This window comes from Xenopus laevis, chromosome 2L, assembly GCF_017654675.1.
Source record: "Xenopus laevis strain J_2021 chromosome 2L, Xenopus_laevis_v10.1, whole genome shotgun sequence".
In the NCBI taxonomy this organism is placed as follows: Eukaryota; Metazoa; Chordata; class Amphibia; order Anura; family Pipidae; genus Xenopus; species Xenopus laevis.
In genome coordinates this window covers 147,663,671-147,686,120 of record NC_054373.1, presented here as the reverse complement: position 1 = coordinate 147,686,120, position 22,450 = coordinate 147,663,671, and the positions used below count along the sequence as shown (strand labels likewise).

At 37.6% G+C, this 22,450-nt stretch overlaps 1 protein-coding gene across 2 annotated transcripts in view; it reads right to left on the bottom strand.

Moving 5' to 3' along the window:
- Positions 1–22,450, bottom strand: part of gli1.L (GLI family zinc finger 1 L homeolog) — a 77,944-nt gene that overhangs the window by 4,503 nt on the left and 50,991 nt on the right. The window contains exons 2-9 of one of the 2 annotated variants that reach the window (XM_018247458.2): positions 6,883–7,041; positions 6,360–6,458; positions 5,752–5,947; positions 5,348–5,501; positions 4,038–4,145; positions 3,615–3,755; positions 3,360–3,509; positions 2,400–2,564 (exon numbers count right to left, since the gene is read on the bottom strand). In XM_018247458.2, the coding sequence (XP_018102947.1) occupies positions 2,400–2,564; positions 3,360–3,509; positions 3,615–3,755; positions 4,038–4,145; positions 5,348–5,501; positions 5,752–5,947; positions 6,360–6,458; positions 6,883–6,991 (1,122 nt within the window). In that variant the 5' untranslated portion in view covers positions 6,992–7,041. The remainder of the gene's footprint in view (positions 1–2,399; positions 2,565–3,359; positions 3,510–3,614; positions 3,756–4,037; positions 4,146–5,347; positions 5,502–5,751; positions 5,948–6,359; positions 6,459–6,882; positions 7,042–22,450) is intronic. The other variant, XM_018247459.2, reaches the window with a different exon arrangement.

Here is a 22,450-nt window from a genome sequence, read left to right as displayed (position 1 = left end):
CCATTAAACCAACTATATTAACACTTATTGTTACCACAGCTTTTGTTTAAATTATATTTAAAAACATTTTCTACTACATCATCATTATTGTTTGTACTAATTTTGCACTAAAATTATAGGCATTTGTATGTTTACATGTACAGAAATAAGCATATGTACATGCAATGATACCAGTCTAAGGTCAGATTTATCAAATACTAAACTAGGGAGCCCAGAAGTATCCCTGGAGGTATGACCCCTCCCCCCAATTATTAACATTTGTTGAAGGTCAAGAAAGTATTTTAATGAAGGGACACATTTATCAAAGAAGATATATGTGTCCATTTATTGTGCTGTGGGGTGTTAGAGCTCAGCAGCAGTGCCTAAATCCTCTCTACAAATTGCAAATTTGCAATCTGCAAACTTTAGAACAAATTATCCATCTGTAAACAATTTATTTCTAACGGTGAAATGCAAAATGTTGCAAGTAGTAACCATCATTGCTTGCTAAAAATATTATTCTCAACCATAAATCTGTTGTAAATCTAAAACAATTTCCTTTTGCTGCAAGATGATTAAAGGGCACCTGTTGGGTAAAAATGTTATCCCCAACCAAAGGTCGGGGCCAATAGAGCCCACAATCCGGTTGGGGATAACAGTAGTTTTTGTTTTGTTTTTGAAAAAATGCCTCCACCAGCGATACGCTCCCAGTGCGAGCAGCCATGTCCAGTGGCTCGCATAGGCATAATGCGCATGTGATGTCATGCGTGTGCGCATAATGAGCAATTCAGGGTAGCTTTTCAGTATGCGCATGCGAATGACTGGACATGGCTCCCAATTTTTTTTTTAAAAAAAATCTATGCAAGACAGAACTTTATTTGCTTTAGTAGCCACAGAATGACACTGCCCAGAATTAGACAACTTGTTATCTACAAAACCCCCTAGATCCTTCTCATTTAAGGAAACTCCCAACACACTGCCATTTAGTGTATTACTTGCATTTATATTATTTTTGCCAAAGTGCATAACCTTGCATTTATCAACATTGAACCTCATTTTCCAGTTTGCTGCCCAGTTTCCCAACATAGACAAATCACTCTGCAAAGTGGCAGCATCCTGCATGGAACCTATAGTTCTGCACAATTTAGTATCATCTGCAAAAATAGAAACAGTACTTTCAATGCCCACCTCCAGGTCATTAATAAACAAGTTGAAAAGCAAGGGACCTAGTACAGAGCCCTGCGGTACTCCACTAACAACACTGGTCCAATTAGAAAATGTTCCATTTACCACCACTCTTTGTAGTCTATCTTTTAGCCAGTTCTCTATCCAGGTACAAATACTATGTTCCAGGCCAACATTCCTTAACCAGTAACCTACTGTGTGGCATTGTATCAAATGCTTTAGCAAAGTCTAAGTAAATCACATCCACTGCCATCCCAGAATCGAGGTCTCTACTTCTCATAAAAAGAAATTAAGTTAGTCTGGCAAGATCTAAAACCATGCTGGCACAAACTCATAGTATTATGATTTTCTATAAAGTCCAGTATCTTATCCTTTATTAATCCTTCGAAAAGCTTTCCTACCATGGACGTCAGACTAACTGGCCTACAGTTTTGAGGCTGAGAATGGGATAGTTTTTTGAATGGTGGCACCAAATTAGCAATTTGTCAGTCTCTCGGCACTATGCCAGACCTCAATGAATCCTGAAAATTAAGTAAAGAGGTTTGGCAATCACAGAGTTAAGCTCGCTAAGTACGCTGGAATGAATACCATCTGGCCCCGGACCTTTGTTTATCTTATCTGTGTGAACCATGTATCAGAGTTAGCTGAGTACTAACACCCATCTTTACCATTAAACCCAATGCAAACTGCATTCATGTTTCAGACAATTCTTATCCACACTGGAATAAATTCTAATGGAACATTCTAGAATATATTCTATATATAAATATGTTGCAAACAGAGGTGGTTGGGCATACACTTAGGGGATTATTTACTAAAACTTGAGTTTATCACAGTTTTTTATTAAAGCAAAGTCAACCTAACTCACATCTACAAATGTAACTCATTTATCAATAATTCTTTTAGAAAAAAACATTGCAACAAGTGCGTCAACTTGAATCCGAAAACTGAATGTTATCAAACTGTCCCTGCAAAAACCGGATATTGGTCAAAAACCAGAGCTGATCACAATGTTAAGAAACATCTTCAGGGGCATCTGTCATTGACTTCTACATGACCATGACATATCTGAGATGGAGTATTTTTGGATTCGGATTTTTAGCAGCTTTGGGCTATAATAAATCTCTTTTTTTCCCTCCAAAAATTAAAGTTTTCCCCTTTAAAACCGTAACCAGAAAAATTGGAGGTGTATTAAATAGGCCCCTTAATTTTAAACCCTAGTTGCTTGACAATACCTCATTAGAGTGAGTTCGATTTTGGTGCTTGGCTCTGTCGGAGGCATTAGAGAAGGCCTTGTTGCAGCCCTCATGCTCACATACATAAGGTTTCTCGCCGGTGTGGGACCTCAGGTGAGTCTTCAAGTTCTCAAGCCGTGAATAGGCTTTGTTACATCCCTCAAACTTAAAATAAAAAAAAAGTATATATGTTACCAAATGATTTGAAACTGTGCTTATTAACAGAATATAACATGCATAACCAAATTAGCACAAGATATTATGGAGTAACTTTCAGGCCCGTATTTGTGGGAAGCTCACAAATTCTTGGGTCTAGGGTGGAAAAGTTTTAGGGGTGGCCCACTTCCTGCATTGAAAGGGAGTTCTAACAGCTACTGCTCCTGCTTTCAACCCCTCTGTCCTCAGTGCAGTCCCTGTTTCTCCTGTAGGGCAATGCACACAGATCTCTAGCAGTTCGCATACGCATAGGAGGGCAGGTTCAAATGGGATCACAGACTGCTTAGGGAGCATACATTTGAAATAAGTCCCTGATACCTCCCTATTTGTCAGATTAATAGACAGGATTCTCCCAACTTTCAGCTTATCATTAATGATATATATATATATACACACACACACACACACACACACAGACACACAGTGACATAACTATAGAGGAAACCGACCCCGCAGTGGGGGGGGGGGGAAGGGGGGTCTGGACAGTAGGGTCAGCTTCCTCTATGGCCGCTCACTGAAAAATTGTGCACCCACTGCCTGCAATGGCAAATGCACTTGCACCCAAGTGGCTGGGGAGAGCCTAGGAGGTTGATTTTAGTTCGCAGGGGGGCCCGGCACCTGTGTTGTTACACCGCTGCACACACACAAATACAAGCTTAAACAATAAAATAAAAAAACATAATGCATTGTGTAATTACACACAACATTCAACATTATTCATTTGCATGGTTTGAACAAACTCACTGTGCATTTGTGGGGCTTCTCCCCGGTGTGCCTCCTCATATGGACCACCAGCATATATTGCGCCTTGAAGGGTCGGAGTTCTCGCGAACAGTCCTGCCAGTGACACACAAACTCCTTCTTTTCCCCATGGATGTGTTCATTGTTTATGTGCTGTAGAAGAGTTATTAAGGTTCATAAGATGAATAAGTCTTGTTCATTAACATTAAGTAATGAAACAAGGCAAAATATCTATATTTTGTGATAGATGAATCTTACATGGACAAGATGTTCCTGAGTGTCAAACTCCTTAGTACAGCTTTCCCAGTGACAGTTGGTCTCGTACACTGTTTCTGGCTCATGTTTGCCATCATCCTTCTCCAAGTCATCACGCCCATCCAACAATCCAAGCAGTGGGTCCTAATTTAGGAGGACAGTTTATATAATTAATAATTATATTATATTAATAAACAATCTGTACTTTTATGGAAATCTTTAAAATGTAAAATGCAGGTTTTCTGTGCGTACAGAGGGATGGCTCAACTCACCGGCCTTTTAGCTTTGTAGTATTTCAGTATCTGGGGATACCCTGCTCTGGCAATGCTTGACAAACTTCTCATGGACATGAAAAACATCATTGGGCTTTACCTTTCTATTATGTCAGTCCTAATTACAATGTTAGACAATGTGCTGTCATGTTACCTGTGTTCCAACTGAAGCAGGACTAGATATATCTCCTTCGGATTCATCCTCTAATCTTTTGCTCCCAATCGGATCCAAGCCAGTAATCGACAATGGCTCAGACTTCAACTGTAATGAGAGGTGATACTGCTTCAGCAAAAGTACAAGTATAATCTGCACCTGTTGTTCCAGGTAGGACAATAGCAAATTATATATTAGTATTTGGGAACATCACTGGCTGCATATACTTTAGACCTCAATACATTTATGGAGTATACTCAACCAAATAAACAATGCTAAACAATAATATTTTTAGTTCTTCTTCACTTTATTATATGATTATTATTATTATACTAATATTATCATTTGGAGTCCTTATCCCATACATCTTACAATATACAGGAATGGGACCTGCTATCCAGAATATTTGGGACCTGGGGCTTTCTGGATAACAAATCTTTCTGTAATTTGGATCTTCATACCTTAAGTCTACTAGAAAATCATTTACACATTCAATAAACCCAATAGGCTGGTTTTGCTTCCAATAAGTATTATTATATCTTAGTTTGGATCAAGTACAAGCTACTGTTTTATTACAGCAAAAAAGGAAATGATTTTTTTAAAATTTGAATTATTTGGACAACATAGAGTCTATGGGTAGCTTTCTGGATAATGGGTTTCCAGATAACAGATCCCATACCTAATATATTTTGTAAAATTTTTGTAATTTTAGTATATTTACAATATACAATATATGTTGGTGCTTGAGACTTAATAAATACTATAAATGTCAGCTGAGAAGAGAAATAAACCGACATATTCTCGTGTGTTATTTACTGACAAATAAATCATAGTAATGATACAGAGCTGGAAGTGACTGAGCATCAAGGCAACACAAACTGTGGCGTAACTGATGAATGTAGACATCACGCAAATGAACAAGGGGAAATTCCAAGGGTTTTTTTGACCATCTGCTAAGCTTGATATTACTAAGTAAACTGAGGGGTTAAGGTGATATATGGTCTTAAGTTTGCTACTTGTCTAGTAACCCATAGCAACCAATCAGAAGGCAGAATTTACAAGTCAGCTGTTTGGAAACACACATCTGTTGCTATAGGTTACATATTTATAGGCAACTTTTACATCTTTTTTACATCTCCCCAAAAATGTCTTGAACTGTCCTGTGTTCCATTGTCTTTAATCCACATTTTAGCAGCGTGGAAGAGATATGAGTCGAGTATAGATGAAACAACAGTATATACATTAAAGCTGAATGAAATACAAGTTAACAACTGAGCAATTATAATTTCTTGCTGTGTATCTGTTCTAACCTGACAGTGCTTGACTGAGCTGCGAGGCTGGAGCATGCTCATTCCTCTGCTGGACAGGTGTTCATGGGAGTTGTAAGGCATGAGTGGGTTGCTTCCATAGGGTCCCGCTTGTGGCCTCTGATGGTTAAGGCAATTTTGATAACCAAGAGATGGGCTATTAAAAAAAAAAAAGTTATACCATAACCTGCATTTCACATTTTTTCTCATTACTGTAAATACATTTACTGTTATATTTTGAAGAAAAATTAAAAAAAGACTCAGCACTATACACACAAGAAGCAGCACTTGCTACTTAACAGACATCAGCATTTATGATGAAATTCTCCTGAAAAAATGGCACTTGCAATAGTAAATGACCACATTCTTGTTTTATTCTAAATACCTGTATGTAGACCTATATTTACCTGATAGTTCCTATAGACAGGTGGCCATAAGACCCACTAGCTGAAGAACATCTAGAATTAATAAAAGCCACCAAGGAATTGGGGGAGGTCCTGATCATGGTTTGTAGATCAATGCTGGCATCTGACAGTGGGGAGATCGACATTGCTCTCTTTTTGCTCAGTTTCATTGTACTTCGAGGAGTAGAGAAACGTGATCCTTTATGGAAGGGAAACAAAACAGCTAAAGGTCATATAAGAACAAAATAAGGGGTAGTGTTCAATCATTTCTATCGTGTATTGGCCCTGGAATTGATCTGATGGCCTGTAGTTGTAAGTCAAGTTATAAAAGAAAGTCTCAGTAAAAATATAATTATTGAATAAAATTAACCTATAATGAACATTGAACATTTACGTAAATACTTCTCAGCCAAGGCACGCTTATTAAAGGATTATAGACACGGTCATATTTATTAAATATTATGTAAGATCCTTTGCTGTACTGGAATGATATTAAGGTTGCACAAACAGGAATTCATTTAAAAGATATTAAGCTCAATTCCCTCATTCATGTTGGCACCCGTTGGTATTTTGTTTTATTCTTCAGTTCAAATGACGACGTTGATGCTCACCATCTGTGCCTGCCAAGTGATCGCTGCCTTGTGCCAATCCAAATCCATGGTGACTGGTCATAAGGTTGGTCTGATGGCAATAGGGCATTTCATTCATCCCTAAAAATAATGGCGAGCCAGATGAATAAAGTGCATCAAAGATCAGTTCCAGACAGAACAGCTAAGTCATAAATAACACGTTCTACTGCTCACCCATAAATTTAATAGATATATCATAATCCACTATAATCCTCAAAGCTCAAGAGGAACCTTCAAAACTTTAAAAAAAAAAAATGTTTTGTCTGGATACATAATGCATAATGAGATTTCTATTCAAAAGGATAGAACCATGCCGACTTTCTTTGAACCTGATCCAAAATGAAGCAATGAAAAGTTTTGTATGAAAATAGCTGTTCATTGAATCATCATGCTGTTATGGCTTGCTCCACTATAGAAGTGAGAAGGCTTTGACCTTTCTCTGATATGTTGCTTAAATATGTGCCTACAGCCTCTGTATTATTTTTACATGCTGCCAGACACTGACCTTCCGCCATAACATTAGGAGACCTCAGGTAGCAGTGTTCCACATAGCTGTTCACAGGAGGGTTCATGGAGTTAAAGACAGCAGCGGGCGGACACTGGCGGGACGCCATTCGATTGGATTACTCTGGTCAGTGGTGCATCTGGTGCTTTCTTTGAAGATCTATAAGAGAAAAACAGTTACATGAAATACAATAATACAAAATGCAATAAAGCACCAAAGTATGAATGTGTCCATCATTAATAATTCTGTAAGAATGAAAACCTTACGGGGGGCAGGACTGGTAAAAAAGGCAGTAAAGCTGCAAATAGTCCCAGAGAAGCCATGTGCAGTAACATGAGGCCAAATCAGTACTTACTATACTTACTGATGTGTGGCCATGTAGAATGCTATACAGATATTTGTCTCTTGATTCAGGCCCTTGGAATTTCTGGGATCTTTCCATTATTTGGATCTCTAAAGAGTAAGTCTAATTAATTCATCCCAACAGAATTGCTTCATCTCCATTAAGGATTAATTATATCTCAAATGGGATCAAGTACTGGGTATTGTTTTCTGTTATTACAGAGGAAAAAAGAAAATACATTTTAAAAAATTAAATAATTTGATTAAAATTGAGTCTATGGGAGATGACTTTTCTGTAATTTGGAGCTTTCTGGATAGCGGGTTTCTGGATAATGGTTCCCATACCTGCATAGGGCAAGAGGTTATAAATACCTATATTAGATATACCATGACCTGGATGAATGGTAATCTTCATAGTCATATCTATGTCTTAGTCTGTAAAGCACTACATACAAAGTAGTTCTCAACGATCATTTGAACTACCCATGTAATACACAAATCTAACAGCAGATGGGGCCATTAGAGAATGGTAAAAAAAAAAACGTTTTTGACTGCATCGTGTGCTAAAATCAACTCACACTGGTTTTTGTTCAGCAAAGTCTGCCTGGGAGTATCAGTAGAAATCAGATCATTTAACAAGCGAGGAAATGACCATCATTATATATGTGCAAAAACAAAGCTCCAGCTTTTTGTAGACTGTGACATTATTGTGCAAATGAACAGACATTTTACTAAATACACAATTCTGGTTGTAGTGAGTTGTAGTGCAATGTTTTGTGAATTGCTCTTTAAGCTGCTAGTCTCAGTTCTTCCAAGAGACCTGCTTATCCTAAATAGTTACAATTGTTTTTTTGCTTATCTTAAATTATTACAAAAGTATCCAAGTGCAGCTGCTGACTGTTCTGGTCTCTGCCAAAAAGGCTCTTATTTTTATTAAGTTATAGAAACTTTGTATCTTTTTCTCGAGTCCGTGCAGGAGATCAAAGAGAAAGTCGGGACATTTCAGTAAGAGACCTGGGACTGAGGACTAAGTTGTCAAAATCGGGACTGTCCTGCAGAAAACGGGACAGTTGGGAGGTATAGTATATAGTGAATAAAGTACCCCCTTTTGTAAAATATAAGGATATTATAAGTTACCGAGGAGTTTCATGACCATATAAAAACACGAGGCCGAGGGCCGAGTGTTTTTATACAGGTCATGGAACTCCGAGGTAACTTCTAATATCCTCATATTTTGCAACTGGGGGTACTTTATTTATTATAATACACAAGTTTCGGTGAGTCATGTGACAGAAATGACATCAGAACTCACCGTTTATAACTGATGACATCAGAACTCACCGTTTATAAGGATATAATTTACAGGATATTTATGGCTTTTGTGTATTATAGAAGTATTTGTTCCTAGAGAAAAGGAAGTGTCTGCCTGGAAAAATTCAAAAGGTGTTTTTGATACATTTCTTGGAGTTTTGTAGGCAGCAACCACATCTTTCTGGCTTCCTTAAAAAGGTAGTAGCTTTCCGTATAAAAATACCAATACTGCTATGAAGGGCTGCTACTTATCCCATAAAATGGCTATCTTGGTCACTGAGAGGTATGGGACATTGCTTGTGAGGCATTCTCATTGATCCCAGCATGGCTAAATCTCCAGTAAAGCCTTTATAGCAGGGAAGGTTACAGTATCTACAAGCTGGCTGGGTTGGGAGAGGTCACAGCGAGGCATTTATGTTGCAGGCCTGAGTTGTTCAACAGCTGAGTTGCCTTCTAATGAGGCCCAGGTCAGCTGATGTGGCTCACAAGCTCCTCCCTCTACTTGGGTGGTTTGGGGGAAGACTGAGGGAAGCCAGCAGCTTTCACTCAGCCAAAATAACAATGGGACAAGCTGCATTCTATAGCTCCCTGAAGGGATCTCCAGCTTCACGACTTGTAAGGGGAAAACTGGATAATGGCTTTTATTTCCATTCGCCTTCCCTGGCTGCCTATTCTTGTACATTTTAACTGCCCACCTGGCACCTGAAATGCCTCATACTGCTCATTCTTACCATCTATTGATCTATAGCAGGGGTGTCCAAACTTTTGGCTCGCCGGGCCACATTGGAAAAAGAAAAATTGTCTGGGGCCACACATGAAATACACAAACACGTTTGATATGTAAAAGTTAAGGAAATACACAGAAAAGAACTACAATGCCAATTGGATAACCAGATGGAGCTATACACTGGAATATGGGACACCTGGATATTAAATAGACTTATTATTATATTATTATTACTATCTGGGCAATGGTCAGTGTCCCCCCTCCTCCTATATCCTTTGCGACGTTTCCTCGGGAACCAAGCGTTTCAAGTTGGGCCGCATTCATATGCATCCTGGGCCGCATGTGGCCCTCGGGCCTCAGTTTGGACACCCCCGATCTATAGCATTGAAATGCATGCTTAATTAGTACCTAATATGCTGACATGACTTCTAATTTTGAAGGTGTAAGTTTAAATTTTAGAGGAATGTATTTTTTTAAAATAGATTAAAAAAAAAAGACAGGATGGGTAACATTAGAATAAAAAATCTATTTACACTATTTAACACTGGTGAAACTCCTCTTAAAGCTTTTAACAGATGTGAATTATGTAGCTGCCAACGGGTAGAAAGAGACTGACAGATACATGAAACTAATTACAGGTATGGGATCCGTTATCCTGAAACCAGTTATCCAGAAAGCTCTAAATTACGGAAAGACTGTCTCCCATAGACTCCATTTTATCCAAATAATCCAAATTTTTTAAAAATTATTTCTTTTTTCTCTGTAATAATAAAACAGTAGCTTGTTCTTGATCCAAACTAATATAATGAATCTTTATTGGAAGCAAAATCAGACTATTGGGTTTATTTAATGTTTACATGATTTTCTAGTAGACTTAAGGTACGAAGATCCAAATTAAGGAAAGATCCCCTATCCAGAAAATTGCAGGTCCCGAGCATTCTGGATAACAGGTCCAATACCTGTACTATAACAACATATGTTTGTGATGTTGAATGCAAAAGGTAACCTTCTCTACACATCTACGCTAACACTATTGAATATTTTCAGCTGCATATTCCGACCTGTGTGTGCTGTACTATTTATATTCTGCACACCGTCTACTCGTATCCAGTCTTTTTTTATTTTAAATGCCCCAGTGAAGGACATGACTATATGGAAGCTCTTGTCAGTTGAGCCATGTCTACTGTTTATACTTTTTCATATATTTTTTCATGTATTCATATCCTGTTCATATATTTTTCCATTCAAAAAGGTTCCAATCAATACAATAAACAATATTAACACATAAGAAATTGTACATTATCACACTGTGACATTCCACAGCATATTATATTCTACTACATGCATTTTAGTTTTAGCAACCAATACATAATATAGCAAAATAAATAAATTTTATACCAATTATACAATTATATGTGGTACTTAGACTTATTCCTCATAGGTATCCTAATTAGCCTTCAATCAACCCTCAATTATTCAACCATTATTTCCATATTGCCGTAAATTCTCCTGGTTGACCCCTCAACTCGAATGACCTTTTGTACATAGGTAACACCTTACCCAATAACTCCAACCACTGTATTATGCCCAGGGGCGATGCCTGCATCCAGTGCAATACAAGATTCTTATGAGCATAAAATATAACTCTTTTTAATAAGACTCTTCTATTTTTGGAGGGGGGTATCAAAATCAACTAAAACTAACAAACAGACCTCAAGGGCCAGTCTAACTGTAATTCGCTTAATTTCAGAAATATACTTAAAGGGGTTGTTCACCTTTAAGTTAACTTTGTGTTTTATTCGGCAACTCTCTAGCTTGCAATTTCAGCAATCTGGTCCAAATTACCCTAGCAACCATGCATTGATATGAATAAGAGACTGCAATATGAATAGGAGAGGCCTGAATTGAAAGATGAGTAATTAAAAGTAGCAATAACAATAATTTGTAGCTGTCCACAGCATTTAGTTTTTAATAAAAAAATAAATAATGAAGACCAATTGAAAAGTTGCTTAGAATTAGAAATGCTATAACCTCATTGTCATAGGTAGTCCTTGGTAGCCCCCTTCAGTATATCTAACAATCCAACTACCTGGGCCTGAATCCTAAATAGCGGCTCCCTCCTCTACAGTGGAACCATAACTGCTGATAGGACAATTGAGAGGCAATATAATAAGTTTGCATATCTGGCAGGCCTAGGCCACCAGCCTCAAATGGCGAGGTTAACGTTCTATTAGAGAATCTTGATTGGGAGCCTGCCTAAATAAATTAGGTCAGTACTTGTTGTTAGTGATGGGCGAATTTGCGCCGGTTCGCTTCGCCGGAAAATTTGCGCGACGGCGCCGGCGAATTTTTGCAGCAAATTTTCGCAGGCGTTTTGCGAATTTATTCGCAGGCGGCTAATCACGCAAATTTGCGCCTGGCGAATAAATTCGCCCATCACTACTTGTTGCACTTTTTTACATTTCTTAAGATACAGGGAAAATTTCTTGTGCATTTACCAGGTAAACTTTGGCTGATAAATTATCTTGAACAAATTAACTTTAACCTAAATAGATAAAGGTAACTTCTTCCAGCCATCCCCTGCATTAGTAAACTGACTTTCCCCAATTGACTTTAAGTCCTAAAAATGTGCTAAAATTATTTACCAAGTTCATTACCTTTTGAAGTGAGTTTGCTGGATTTCCCAAAATAATAATGTTATCCGCATATAGCAAGATTTTCTCATGTATGACTTCAACTGAAAACCAACAATATCAACATGTATTGCCTGTGTAAGGGGCTCTATTGCCACAGCAAATAGAAGTGGCAAGAGGGGACAGCCTTGCCTTGTACCAGGGCCCAACTTAAAAAAGCACAGTGACAACCCATTATTAATTCTGACCAGTGCTATTGGGACTTTGTACAATAACTTTAATCACGTTATAAAATTATCCCCAAAGCAAATACTTTAAGTACTGCCCATAAATAAGCCCACTCTATGGTGTGCATAGCTGGAATGTTAAGGGTTAAAACAGAAGGCCCTATAAAGTTTTGTGCTCTCATTAAAAAACAAAGTCAGGTTGTTCTTGTGCATTAGGGGACATTACTGTTTCTTCCCCTAGGCTCTCTTTATTGGATTCACAACATTTCCAGTTCTCTTTCGTTGCATAGGGCCTATAAAATGGATTTTACCAGCATTCAAACACCCTAAAACAAAAGCCTGTCTACAAGGTGTCTGCAAAGGTTTGATGTGGGGTATGGCGTGTCTCATATTATACATCTGATTTACTAAAGGGCATCCATTTAAGCATTGTGTAAACTTATATTGCATAATATAATCATAAAGTGTGAAACAAATACACCTCTTAAATCCTATATGAAATAGTAAACCATTACTAATGGACTAGAAGGCAGATTGAATGTCTGGCTGTACATCATGTCATGTGTAAATGAATAAATATAGTATAATGCATACAAATGTACACTAACTTGCTATATCTTCTTCTGATAAGACTGTCAGTGCATTGGCAAACACTACCAGATACACTTGAGAGATGCGAGATATCGTGTAGGGCACCAATTCTAAGAACCACTCTTCAGAGATTGGCATGTCTCTCAGGCATGTTGATAAAGGCTCATCTCTAAAATCACAAAAGCCTAGTCGATAACTAGAGACTATATCATAGATGCATATTACTAAGGGACCTCTCAACATCTTATAAGACATTTTATATAACTGCATCTTACTTAAACCGAGCAATCATATACTGTAACGTGTAAGACAAAAAGCAAAGCCGTAGGTCTAGGCTCATCTTGATGGCAATCTCAGGCCCAGATGAATCAGAACAGACAGAGTGGTGCCTATGGTTTATTAGATGAAGTATTTAATGTCTTTGTATGACAGAGGCTTGAGAAGTAGTATCGTGCAAGTCTGCAGTCCGAAGCTGTTTACAATCCAAGGTTTCCCAACACATAAACAAAGGAGAAACTGGCGCTTTAGTATCACAAGCTCTTGTCTGGAAATTTCACATCATCTAACAGTAGCCCGAAAATGTCATTCCATTAACCAGTTGGACAGAAAAGGGCACTGAAAGGTTTGTGAACATAGTTCTCATTTCAAACTAGCTAAAGTTAAATCCTGTTTGGGTAAAATTAAGTAATTAATGCATCATAGGTTCTATATTCCAATACTGTAAGATTTCCATGTACAATTTGCAATTTACATTTTACAATGGGGAATTATTTTTATGAATATATGGTTACATCTTGTGTAAACTTACACAAAAGAAACCATTTTCTAATCATCAGAATTACACAGTGGTGTCCCCAAATATATTGTTACCTGGCCCACTAACTAGTTACTTGTAATATATGAGCTGAGTTCAGGTGTAGAATTGTGTGTGAATACATAAATGCAGAAATAAGGGCAATGGCACACAGGGCATAGTGAGGATGAGTAACATGGGAACTGGTAGGGAAACCCATTTTGGGAAAATGAGAATAAAGAATTAGGAGATCAGAACTCAGCATCAGATCAAATTTAGGGAATATTATATGGGCTTAAGGTTTGGTTCAGATGTGCAAGAAACATATGTACAACACTTTTGTATGTTTCTCATTGGCAGGCTTATTGAACTATTACCTGAAAAGTAATTTTTAATTTTAGTTCTGTAAAGCAACAAAAATGAGGGATCTGTATATAATTCATATAGTTCATTACCAGCCCATATAAGGCCAAGTCTCTGCTGAACTTTACTACTTGGTTAAAGATGTGTGAATAGTGAGCATTTCTGGTTTCCATAATTCTACTTTATTTTCATGACAACAGACTAAACCCACAATGTGACAAAAATGTTGTACTTTTTTAAGATGAACTTTATTCTATATGTTGCATGGAAAAGCACATTGTAGTGCAGAACAATACCGGATGTCAACTACAAATAGACACACACACCAGATATAAACATATACAAACATTCCAATGAAACTGTAGAGGGGTTCTGTCATTTAGTCATGGTTTAGTGCTGACCTCACCTGCTCCAGCATTCAGTATGGAGGTTGCCTATGTTGCATATTACAGCATGTTACAACATGAAAGAAAGTGCTATGTCAGCTAACCAGAATCCGTGATGACTTCTTAATCACAGCATTATCCAATTATTGCAGGCCCCATTTTCATTTACTCAACCATCAGCACCCACGTGATCTCTCCATTTTCTCCTAGGTAGGCTGATGCCAAGGTAGACATCACTATATATTTGTACTGGCCTGTAATGCCTTATTCTAAATAAAATCTTTTTAAATTTTAATTGAAAAAAAAAAATCTCACATTTCAACAGTCATTAACAAGTCTATTCTGTCAACTGATTGCAAAATTAGGAAATGCAATATCCATTTCTCTTATCCAACAAATGCAATAACTGTCAGTTAATCAGATGGCATGCGACAAATTTAAGTCTGGGTTTACTGTGATGGATTTCCTACTTCCCTCACCTATTTACCCCGCTTACTCCTACTACTCTTATCCAAGGTAGTATTACACTTGGGCGAAATGGTGGCTTGGCAAGTGAAAAGACAATAAAGACGTGTTATCATGGGATGATACACTGGACTCACACAGTAAACAAGTCAATTGTACACTGATGATTATATTTTCTATGCATGCATTAATATGCAGTTTTCGGTACAGGTATAGGATCCCTTATCCGGAAACCCGATATCCAGAAAGCGCCGAATTACGGAATGGCTGTCTCCCATAGACTCCATTTTATCCAATTAATCCAAATTTTTAAAAATTATTTCCTTTTTCTCTGTAATAATAAAACAGTCGCTTGTACTTGATCCCAACTAAAATATAATTAATCCTAATTGGAAGCAAAACCAGCCTATTGGGTTTATTTAATGTTTAAATGAATTTCTAGTAGACTTAAGGCATGAAGATCCAAATTACGGAAAGATCCGTTATCCGGAAACCCCCAGGTCCCGAGCATTCTGGATAACAGGTCCCATACCTGTACTATGTTTAGCATTACAAAAATAACATATGGTCAATAAATATAGCCCAATAACTGATTGACATTGCCAAAGGTACTAACCCTTTCGAGAGATGTCAATTTTTTCTAACTCTTGGCCCGGGGGTTTTGTGGGTTTGTGATGTCACCAGACGTGACGTCTGTGGAAGTTATGTCACACGCATGCTCAGAAACTCTCCTGAAGTCACCAAAACTCTGCACATGTGGCTTCGCTTTTTTGATGCAGACCGGATTTTTGCCTGCAAATCTTTAGAAATTGTCAGAAATCAGGAGATTGCATCAGAGCGACGGGAGCCGGGGGGACAAGTTGACAGCTCTGCCTTTCTCCTTTCTTTGATGGAGCCTCCAGTTGTTGTACTAACTACTTTAAAGGGATTCTGTCGTGGGAGAACAATTTTATCAGTTAATTGTGCTACTCTAGCACAATTCTGCACTGAAATCTGTTTTTCAGATTTTTTATATTTCATTTTGAAATCTGACATTAAGTTAGACATGTTGTTAGTTTCCCAGGTGCCCTCAGTCATGCGCTCTGATAAACGTCAGACAGTCTTTACTGCTGCACTGAAATTTGGAGTGATGCCACCTACCCCCCCCCCCAGCAGTCCTTCAGCAGAACAATGGGAAGGTCACAAGATAGCAGCTCCCTGACACTAGATAACAGCTCCCTGGTACATGAGAATAGCACTCAATAGTAAAAACACAAGTCCAACCGGTTCCAGCTAAAACAATAGCTTATCTGAAAGCAGTTCCATTGTGCTGGCTCTTACTGGAAGCACAGGATCAGGCAAAATGGCACCATCAATGCTACAGCTAAAAAAATACACTTGTTGGTTCAGGAATAAGATTTGATATGATAGAGTGAATTATTTGCTGTGTAAACAGTGGAATTTAGGAATAAAAACGTCACCAAAAAATCAAGACAGAACATTCACACCTAGGGCCCAGCCACGTCAGGCAGCAATCACTAATCACTGCACCCCATAATATTCATAACATATTGGCTGTACATCTTTGGTCTATCTTTGGCAATATTTATAACTGTATTGTCAGATTCCTTTTTGTCCATATTATAAAGAACTGGGGAATATGCAGGAATTCTATTATAACAACAAGACCAAGACTTTTGTGGAGTAGAAAGCCTTTCAAAACCAGCATGTTTGTATGGCCTCAGAAGATTAAATCTGTATGCACAGAAAAAGAGATGTACGAGCATGTAAGATGTTTAGACTAGCCAACCCCAAGACAATTCCTAAAAATACATTTATTTTACAAAAATACATGCTTAACTAACATTTGAAAAAAAGGAGGTGGGTGCATGAAATGTTGCCATGGTAACAAATGTGCTGAGATGACATTCCTAAAAACCACTTAATGGACTGAGGCAGGAAAGGAAGAGGCCTCAGAACTGCAAGTTAAGGACGTTGACAACCTACATCTGCATTCCAGTTCAGCCACCCAGCAAGATAGACTATACTCCATACTCCATACATATGGAGGGACAGTGAAAAAGCATGTAGCAAGAGTAGTGGGAGGGAGTGTTGCAAAGGGCGGAAGTGTAAGACTGCACACAGAAATAAGTTGTCTTATACTAATGTCAAAAGGGAAAGAAATTTGGATACAGAAAATGTTTAGGGACATCCATCCTGAACTTATCAAGAGCTGTTGTTGGAGACAACCGGGCTGCAGTGCTGGAGTGAAAGAGATTTTACATCACTTTTTTCATATCAAGCTCAGCTATTCATGTTGTAGCCTTTCAGTTTTTTTTTAGGCTACAATTTCTGGCACCCACAACATCCGGGGCTTACTTAAAAGTGGGTAGGGCGTTCATGGGAATCAGGGGCAAATATGTTTAGAGCATGAGGGTTGCAAAATGTCCTGATTCTTAATTTTTAGATTTTGGGTTGTTGGATATAAAGGGTTAATTTTGGCACCTCATCTTACACATTCCTTTCCCAGAGGCTTGTATCCCCATTACAACTATAAACATCATCTCTCCCTACTATACTGTACCTGCTATGCCACAGCCACAGTCCCTTCCCAGAGACTATTATCCCACTGCTACTATAGGCACCATCTCTCCCTACTATACCTGTTATCCCACAACCACAGTCCCTTCCTAGAGACTATTATCCCACTGTTACTATAGACACCATCTCTCCCTACTATACCTGCTGTCCCACAGCCACAGTCCCTTCCCAGAGATTAAAAAAAATATATATACACTGGATTATGTGCCAAGTTAGGACTTGCAGTAGAAAGGTAGTTGTGGAAGGGTAGGGGTTGCATTGTCAATGGTATGTAAATGAGACAAAAAATATAGACTAGTCCAAAAAGACAAGGTGTAAACCTGTTACAGACAACTAGTCATTATATATATATATATATATACTTCCAGCTTGTGTTTCTGATTATTCCTTCTATTTGCTTAAAAGCACTCTGGCAGTCTGCTTAACCTTCCTGGAACCCTACTGTCTTATATGTTTCTTTTCTCCATCTGCTAACCTTTCACTTCTGCACAAACAGATGAATCTGTGCTGTGTTTAATAAAACCGTGCGTTCTTTATATATATATATATATATATATATATATATATATATATATATATATATATATATACGCACATTGGAACATATATTAAAAATGCCTGGGTGCAGTCCATACACTTTCAGAATCTATAGCAGACTATTGCAAGTAGGGATGCATCGAATCTTCCATCTTGGAAGATTCGGCCGAATCCCGAACCAAATCCGAACCCTAATTTGCATATGCAAATTAGGGGCAGGGAAGGAAAAAGTGGGAAAAATTGGTTTACTTCCTTGTTTTGTAACAAAAAGTCAAGTGAAATACAGCCCTCCCCACAATTTGCATATGCAAATTAGGATTCGGATTCGGTTCGGCCAGGCACAAAAAAAAAGGCCGAATCTTGGCCGAATCCCGAACCGAATCCTGGATTCGGTGCATCCCTAATTGCAAGATCGGTTCTGTTTGTTTTCCCCTTATGGAAGGTCATTTTTTGTAACCTAAATCAGATTTTCAATAAAAAGTATTTTGGTTTTTTTTTTATGCTAAGACCAGGCTGTGAGTGAAGTGTATTTTGTCTAGACAGACAGACAGACAGACAGATAGATAGATGATAATTAGACAGGCATAAACTGTATATGTAGGTTTACTTAGACATTCATATATTAAAGATAATCATTCCTTGGTGTAGTGTATACAATTGCATAATCCATAGGAAACAAAAATCCACACTAACAGAGGACTTACCTTGTACATCAAAAAATGAGAATTTTATTGACAAGACTAGGGGGTCAGCCAAATGCCTCGTCATTTGTCAATGAAATGTCCAATTTCTCATATCCGCCCTGAGAGGGTGGATTTTACCTAAACAGGTATATTTGAAGTAACTTTTGCCATTCTTGATTTCTGTCTGGACTGTCATATGTTTTCTTACAGCAAAGCACGTGTCGAGTTTAGACATGTCTCATCATCTCTAATGTTGCTTAATTCCTTTTCCCCGTCAGTTTGGTCATTTGTTCACTGATTGCACTGCTCTTTCCAGCAGCGTTTAGTGTAACATTCTAGTAGCTGATACTATTGTACAATGAGAAACTTCAATTCTGTTGTTTATTTTGCGTTTTATATTGATTTACTTTCCAAAATCCCTCCTAGAACCTTTCATTCTTAGCACTGGCTACCAACACAGTAATAGCAGATACATTACTAAAGGGTGATTTATCAAAGGCTGAGATGAGATTTCAGTTAACTTTAAGTTTAAACCTATGGTCACATAAGCATTTGACTGGAAATCCCTCCACTTCAGAATTCTCAATAAAATTATTAAATTTCTTTTTTCTCAGGTATTTTCACGCTTGAGAAATTTCAAGTGACAAAAAAGACCCAAGAAGAAAAAAACTGGAGAAACATTCCACAGTATTTCTCATGCATGACATGTGCCGAGGAAAACAAAAATTTTTTTTTTTTTTTATTGATCTGAACTCTTATGTTTATATTAATACTTACTTCACTATTGAGAAATTTAATAATTAGAAAATAGTGTTGCCAGTAATAAATTATATTTTCTAATTATGTAAACATCTCAATTACTCTGGGATCTGTTGGGCACAAAAAGAAGAATATTTTCTACTGATTTCAGGATGAATTGCATTAAAGGGATACTGTCATGGGAAAACATGTTTTTTAAAAAACACATCTGTTAATTGTGCTGCACCAGCAGAATTCTGCACTGAAATCCATGTTTCAAAAGAGCAAACTGATTTTTTTATATTTAATTTTAAAATATGACATGGGGCTAGACATATTGTCAGTTTCCCAGGTGCCCCCAGTCATGTGACTTGTGCTCTGATAAACTTCAGTCACTCTTTACTGCTGTACTGCAAGTTTGAGTCATATCACCCCCTCCCCCCCATCAGCCCATGTAGAACAATGGGTCAGTAACCAGATAACAGCTGCCTGGTAGATATAAAAACAGCACTCAATAGTAAAAATCCAGGTCCCACTATGACTCCTTCAGTTACATTGAGTAGGAGAAACAACAACCTGCCAGAAAGCAGTTCCATAATGCAGCACTGGCTCTTTCTGAAATCACATGACAAGGCAAAATGACCTGAGATGGCTGCCTACACTACAATATTACAACTAAAAAAATACACTTAGGGGCAGATTTATCAAGGGTCAAATTTCGAGGTGATGGGAGTTTTTTTCTGTTCCAAATACAAGAAGACCAATCGAAATTTATTTAAAAAAAAATCAAATTTTTTAACTTCGGGTGAATAGGCTGTATTTGGTCGTTTGATTTGAATTTGGATCGTATTCAATCGAATTCAAATCTAAGTATTTTCTTTGATTTTTCAAAGTCCACCAAATCACTCCAAATAGGTTCCAGGAGGTCCCCCATAGGCTAAAACTGCAATTCGGCAGGTTTTAGATGGCGAATAGTCAAAGCTGAACTTTTCAAGAGACAGTACATGATAAGTTTTGAATTTTCGTTTTTTTTCAAATCGGATTCGAATTTGGACTATTCCCTAGTCGAAGTACACAAAGGGGGTTATTTATCACGGTCCGAATTTATCTGAGTATTTCTAAGATAAAAAACTCAGAAATCTATGAAAAAATCGTAGTTTTCGGAGTTTTTAATGCAAAAACCACAAACTCAGCGGATATCATACGGACATCAGAGCAGACACTGGGACCTTCCCCATTGACTTATAGAGGACCTCGAGAGCTTTTAGATGCCGGGGTTTTGGATTTAGAGTTTTAGACCATCGGACTTTAATAAATCACGAAAAATTCGTAGTTTTATATTTCCTCCGAAAACCACGAATTATTCGAGTTTTGGATATTCAGACCTTGATAAATAACCCCCTAAGATTCCCTCGAAAATTCAAATCTAAAAATTCAAATTTTCACTTCGACCCTTGATAAATCTGCCCCTTATTGGTTCAGGAATTACATTTTATAATGTAGAGTGAATTACTGTATATGCAGTTTAAACAGTGTAATTTAGAAATAAAAACGACACCATAAAAATCATGACATGATGGTGCTAAGGTTCTATCTGCTGCACTGATTGACATTATCTCTAGAAATAATAATTTCAGTTCAATTCTCATATGATATAATAATATGACCATAATGATATAAGCATAATGCTAGCTATTTTGCCCAAATTTATTTTTATTTAATGTAGGTTTTATTTAAATATTATTATTAGAATTATATTTAAACTAATAATTCTGTTCGGTATGGCAATTTCTGGTGGAGGATGTGGTATCTGGCCAAATCCAAAAATGAAGTGCTTCCCTACTTTAAACCAACCTTTAACTATATCCCACATCACCATGTTTAATGTTGCTTTGCTATTAAGATGATCTATGATGCTATTGAGTCTTAGATTTACAGAACATTACTAACTTAAGTGTTTTTATTTTTCATTACTATTAGGGATGCACCGAATCCACTATTTTGGATTCGGCCGAACCCCCGAATCCTTCGCGAAAGATTCGGCCGAATACTGAACCAAATCCAAACCCTAATTTGCATATGCAAATTAGGGGTGGGAAGGGGGAAACATTTTTTACTTCCTGGTTATGTGACAAAAAGTCATGCGATTTCCCTCCCCACCCCTAATTTGCATATGCAAATTAGGATTCGGTTCGGCCAGGCAGAAGGATTCGGCCGAATCCGAATCCTGCTGAAAAAGGCTGAATCCTGGCCGAATCACGAACTGAATCCCTGGCCTCTTCTCTTTCCAACTGCAAAGACCTCAAAGGGCATGCCTGATTGATTTCTATTGGAGCTGAGGCAGTGAGCATGCCCAGTATGCACCTCTTTGAGGAATTCATTGTCGGAGAGAGGAAAGCTCAGGGGGAGGAGCTTCATGCTAGATAAGGAAGTAGCTAAAAGAGCTGCAGTTCAGCTGCTTCTAACAGAGAAACAACATAAAACTAAATGGAGGAAGAAAAGTGTGCTATTCTGAGGGCCGTTTAGAGTAATTATAGGATTTTAAAATAGCAGTTTACTTATCTTTTAAATCAAAATATGCATTTAAATAATCACAGTGATCAATGAAAGTAAGAAGAAAATCATAGTGTCCAAACGTATTAACTTTCACTTGACCAGTAACATCTAGTGGTGATTGGTTTCCAATTAGTATTTATTATTATAATTATATAGCAATAAAAATAGGCTTGTAACTGTTCCTACCAGGTGCTACAAGAGGGGGTTTTACTTCTCTCTTTTAAATGCTGTAAATAACTTCTACCATTTCAATGATACATCCTAGGAGGGTAGTATCTCTAGGTTGTTGTCTGACAACAAGGAATATGTAAGGAAAACAGTTAATCATGGTGGTGAACTAAAGCTTTCATTATTCTTGGCCATCCAAGTTTCAACGGGTGGTAATCTCATACTTTCCCTGCCGGCCTGCAGTGAGTAGCTGAGTTGGACTGTAGAACAAATAATGCTTGGATGCACCTGGGTACAGAAATTCTCTTGCTAAATTAACATTTTATACAGTTTTAATGGTGTTATAAAATATTATTAGTTTTACTAATATTTGCTTGGGAATTTGCCGAGCTTCTTAATTGCACCAGTGATGAATTTAACACTCTAGCACTATTCAGTAGAACAGTTTTCCACATATAAAGGGGAACA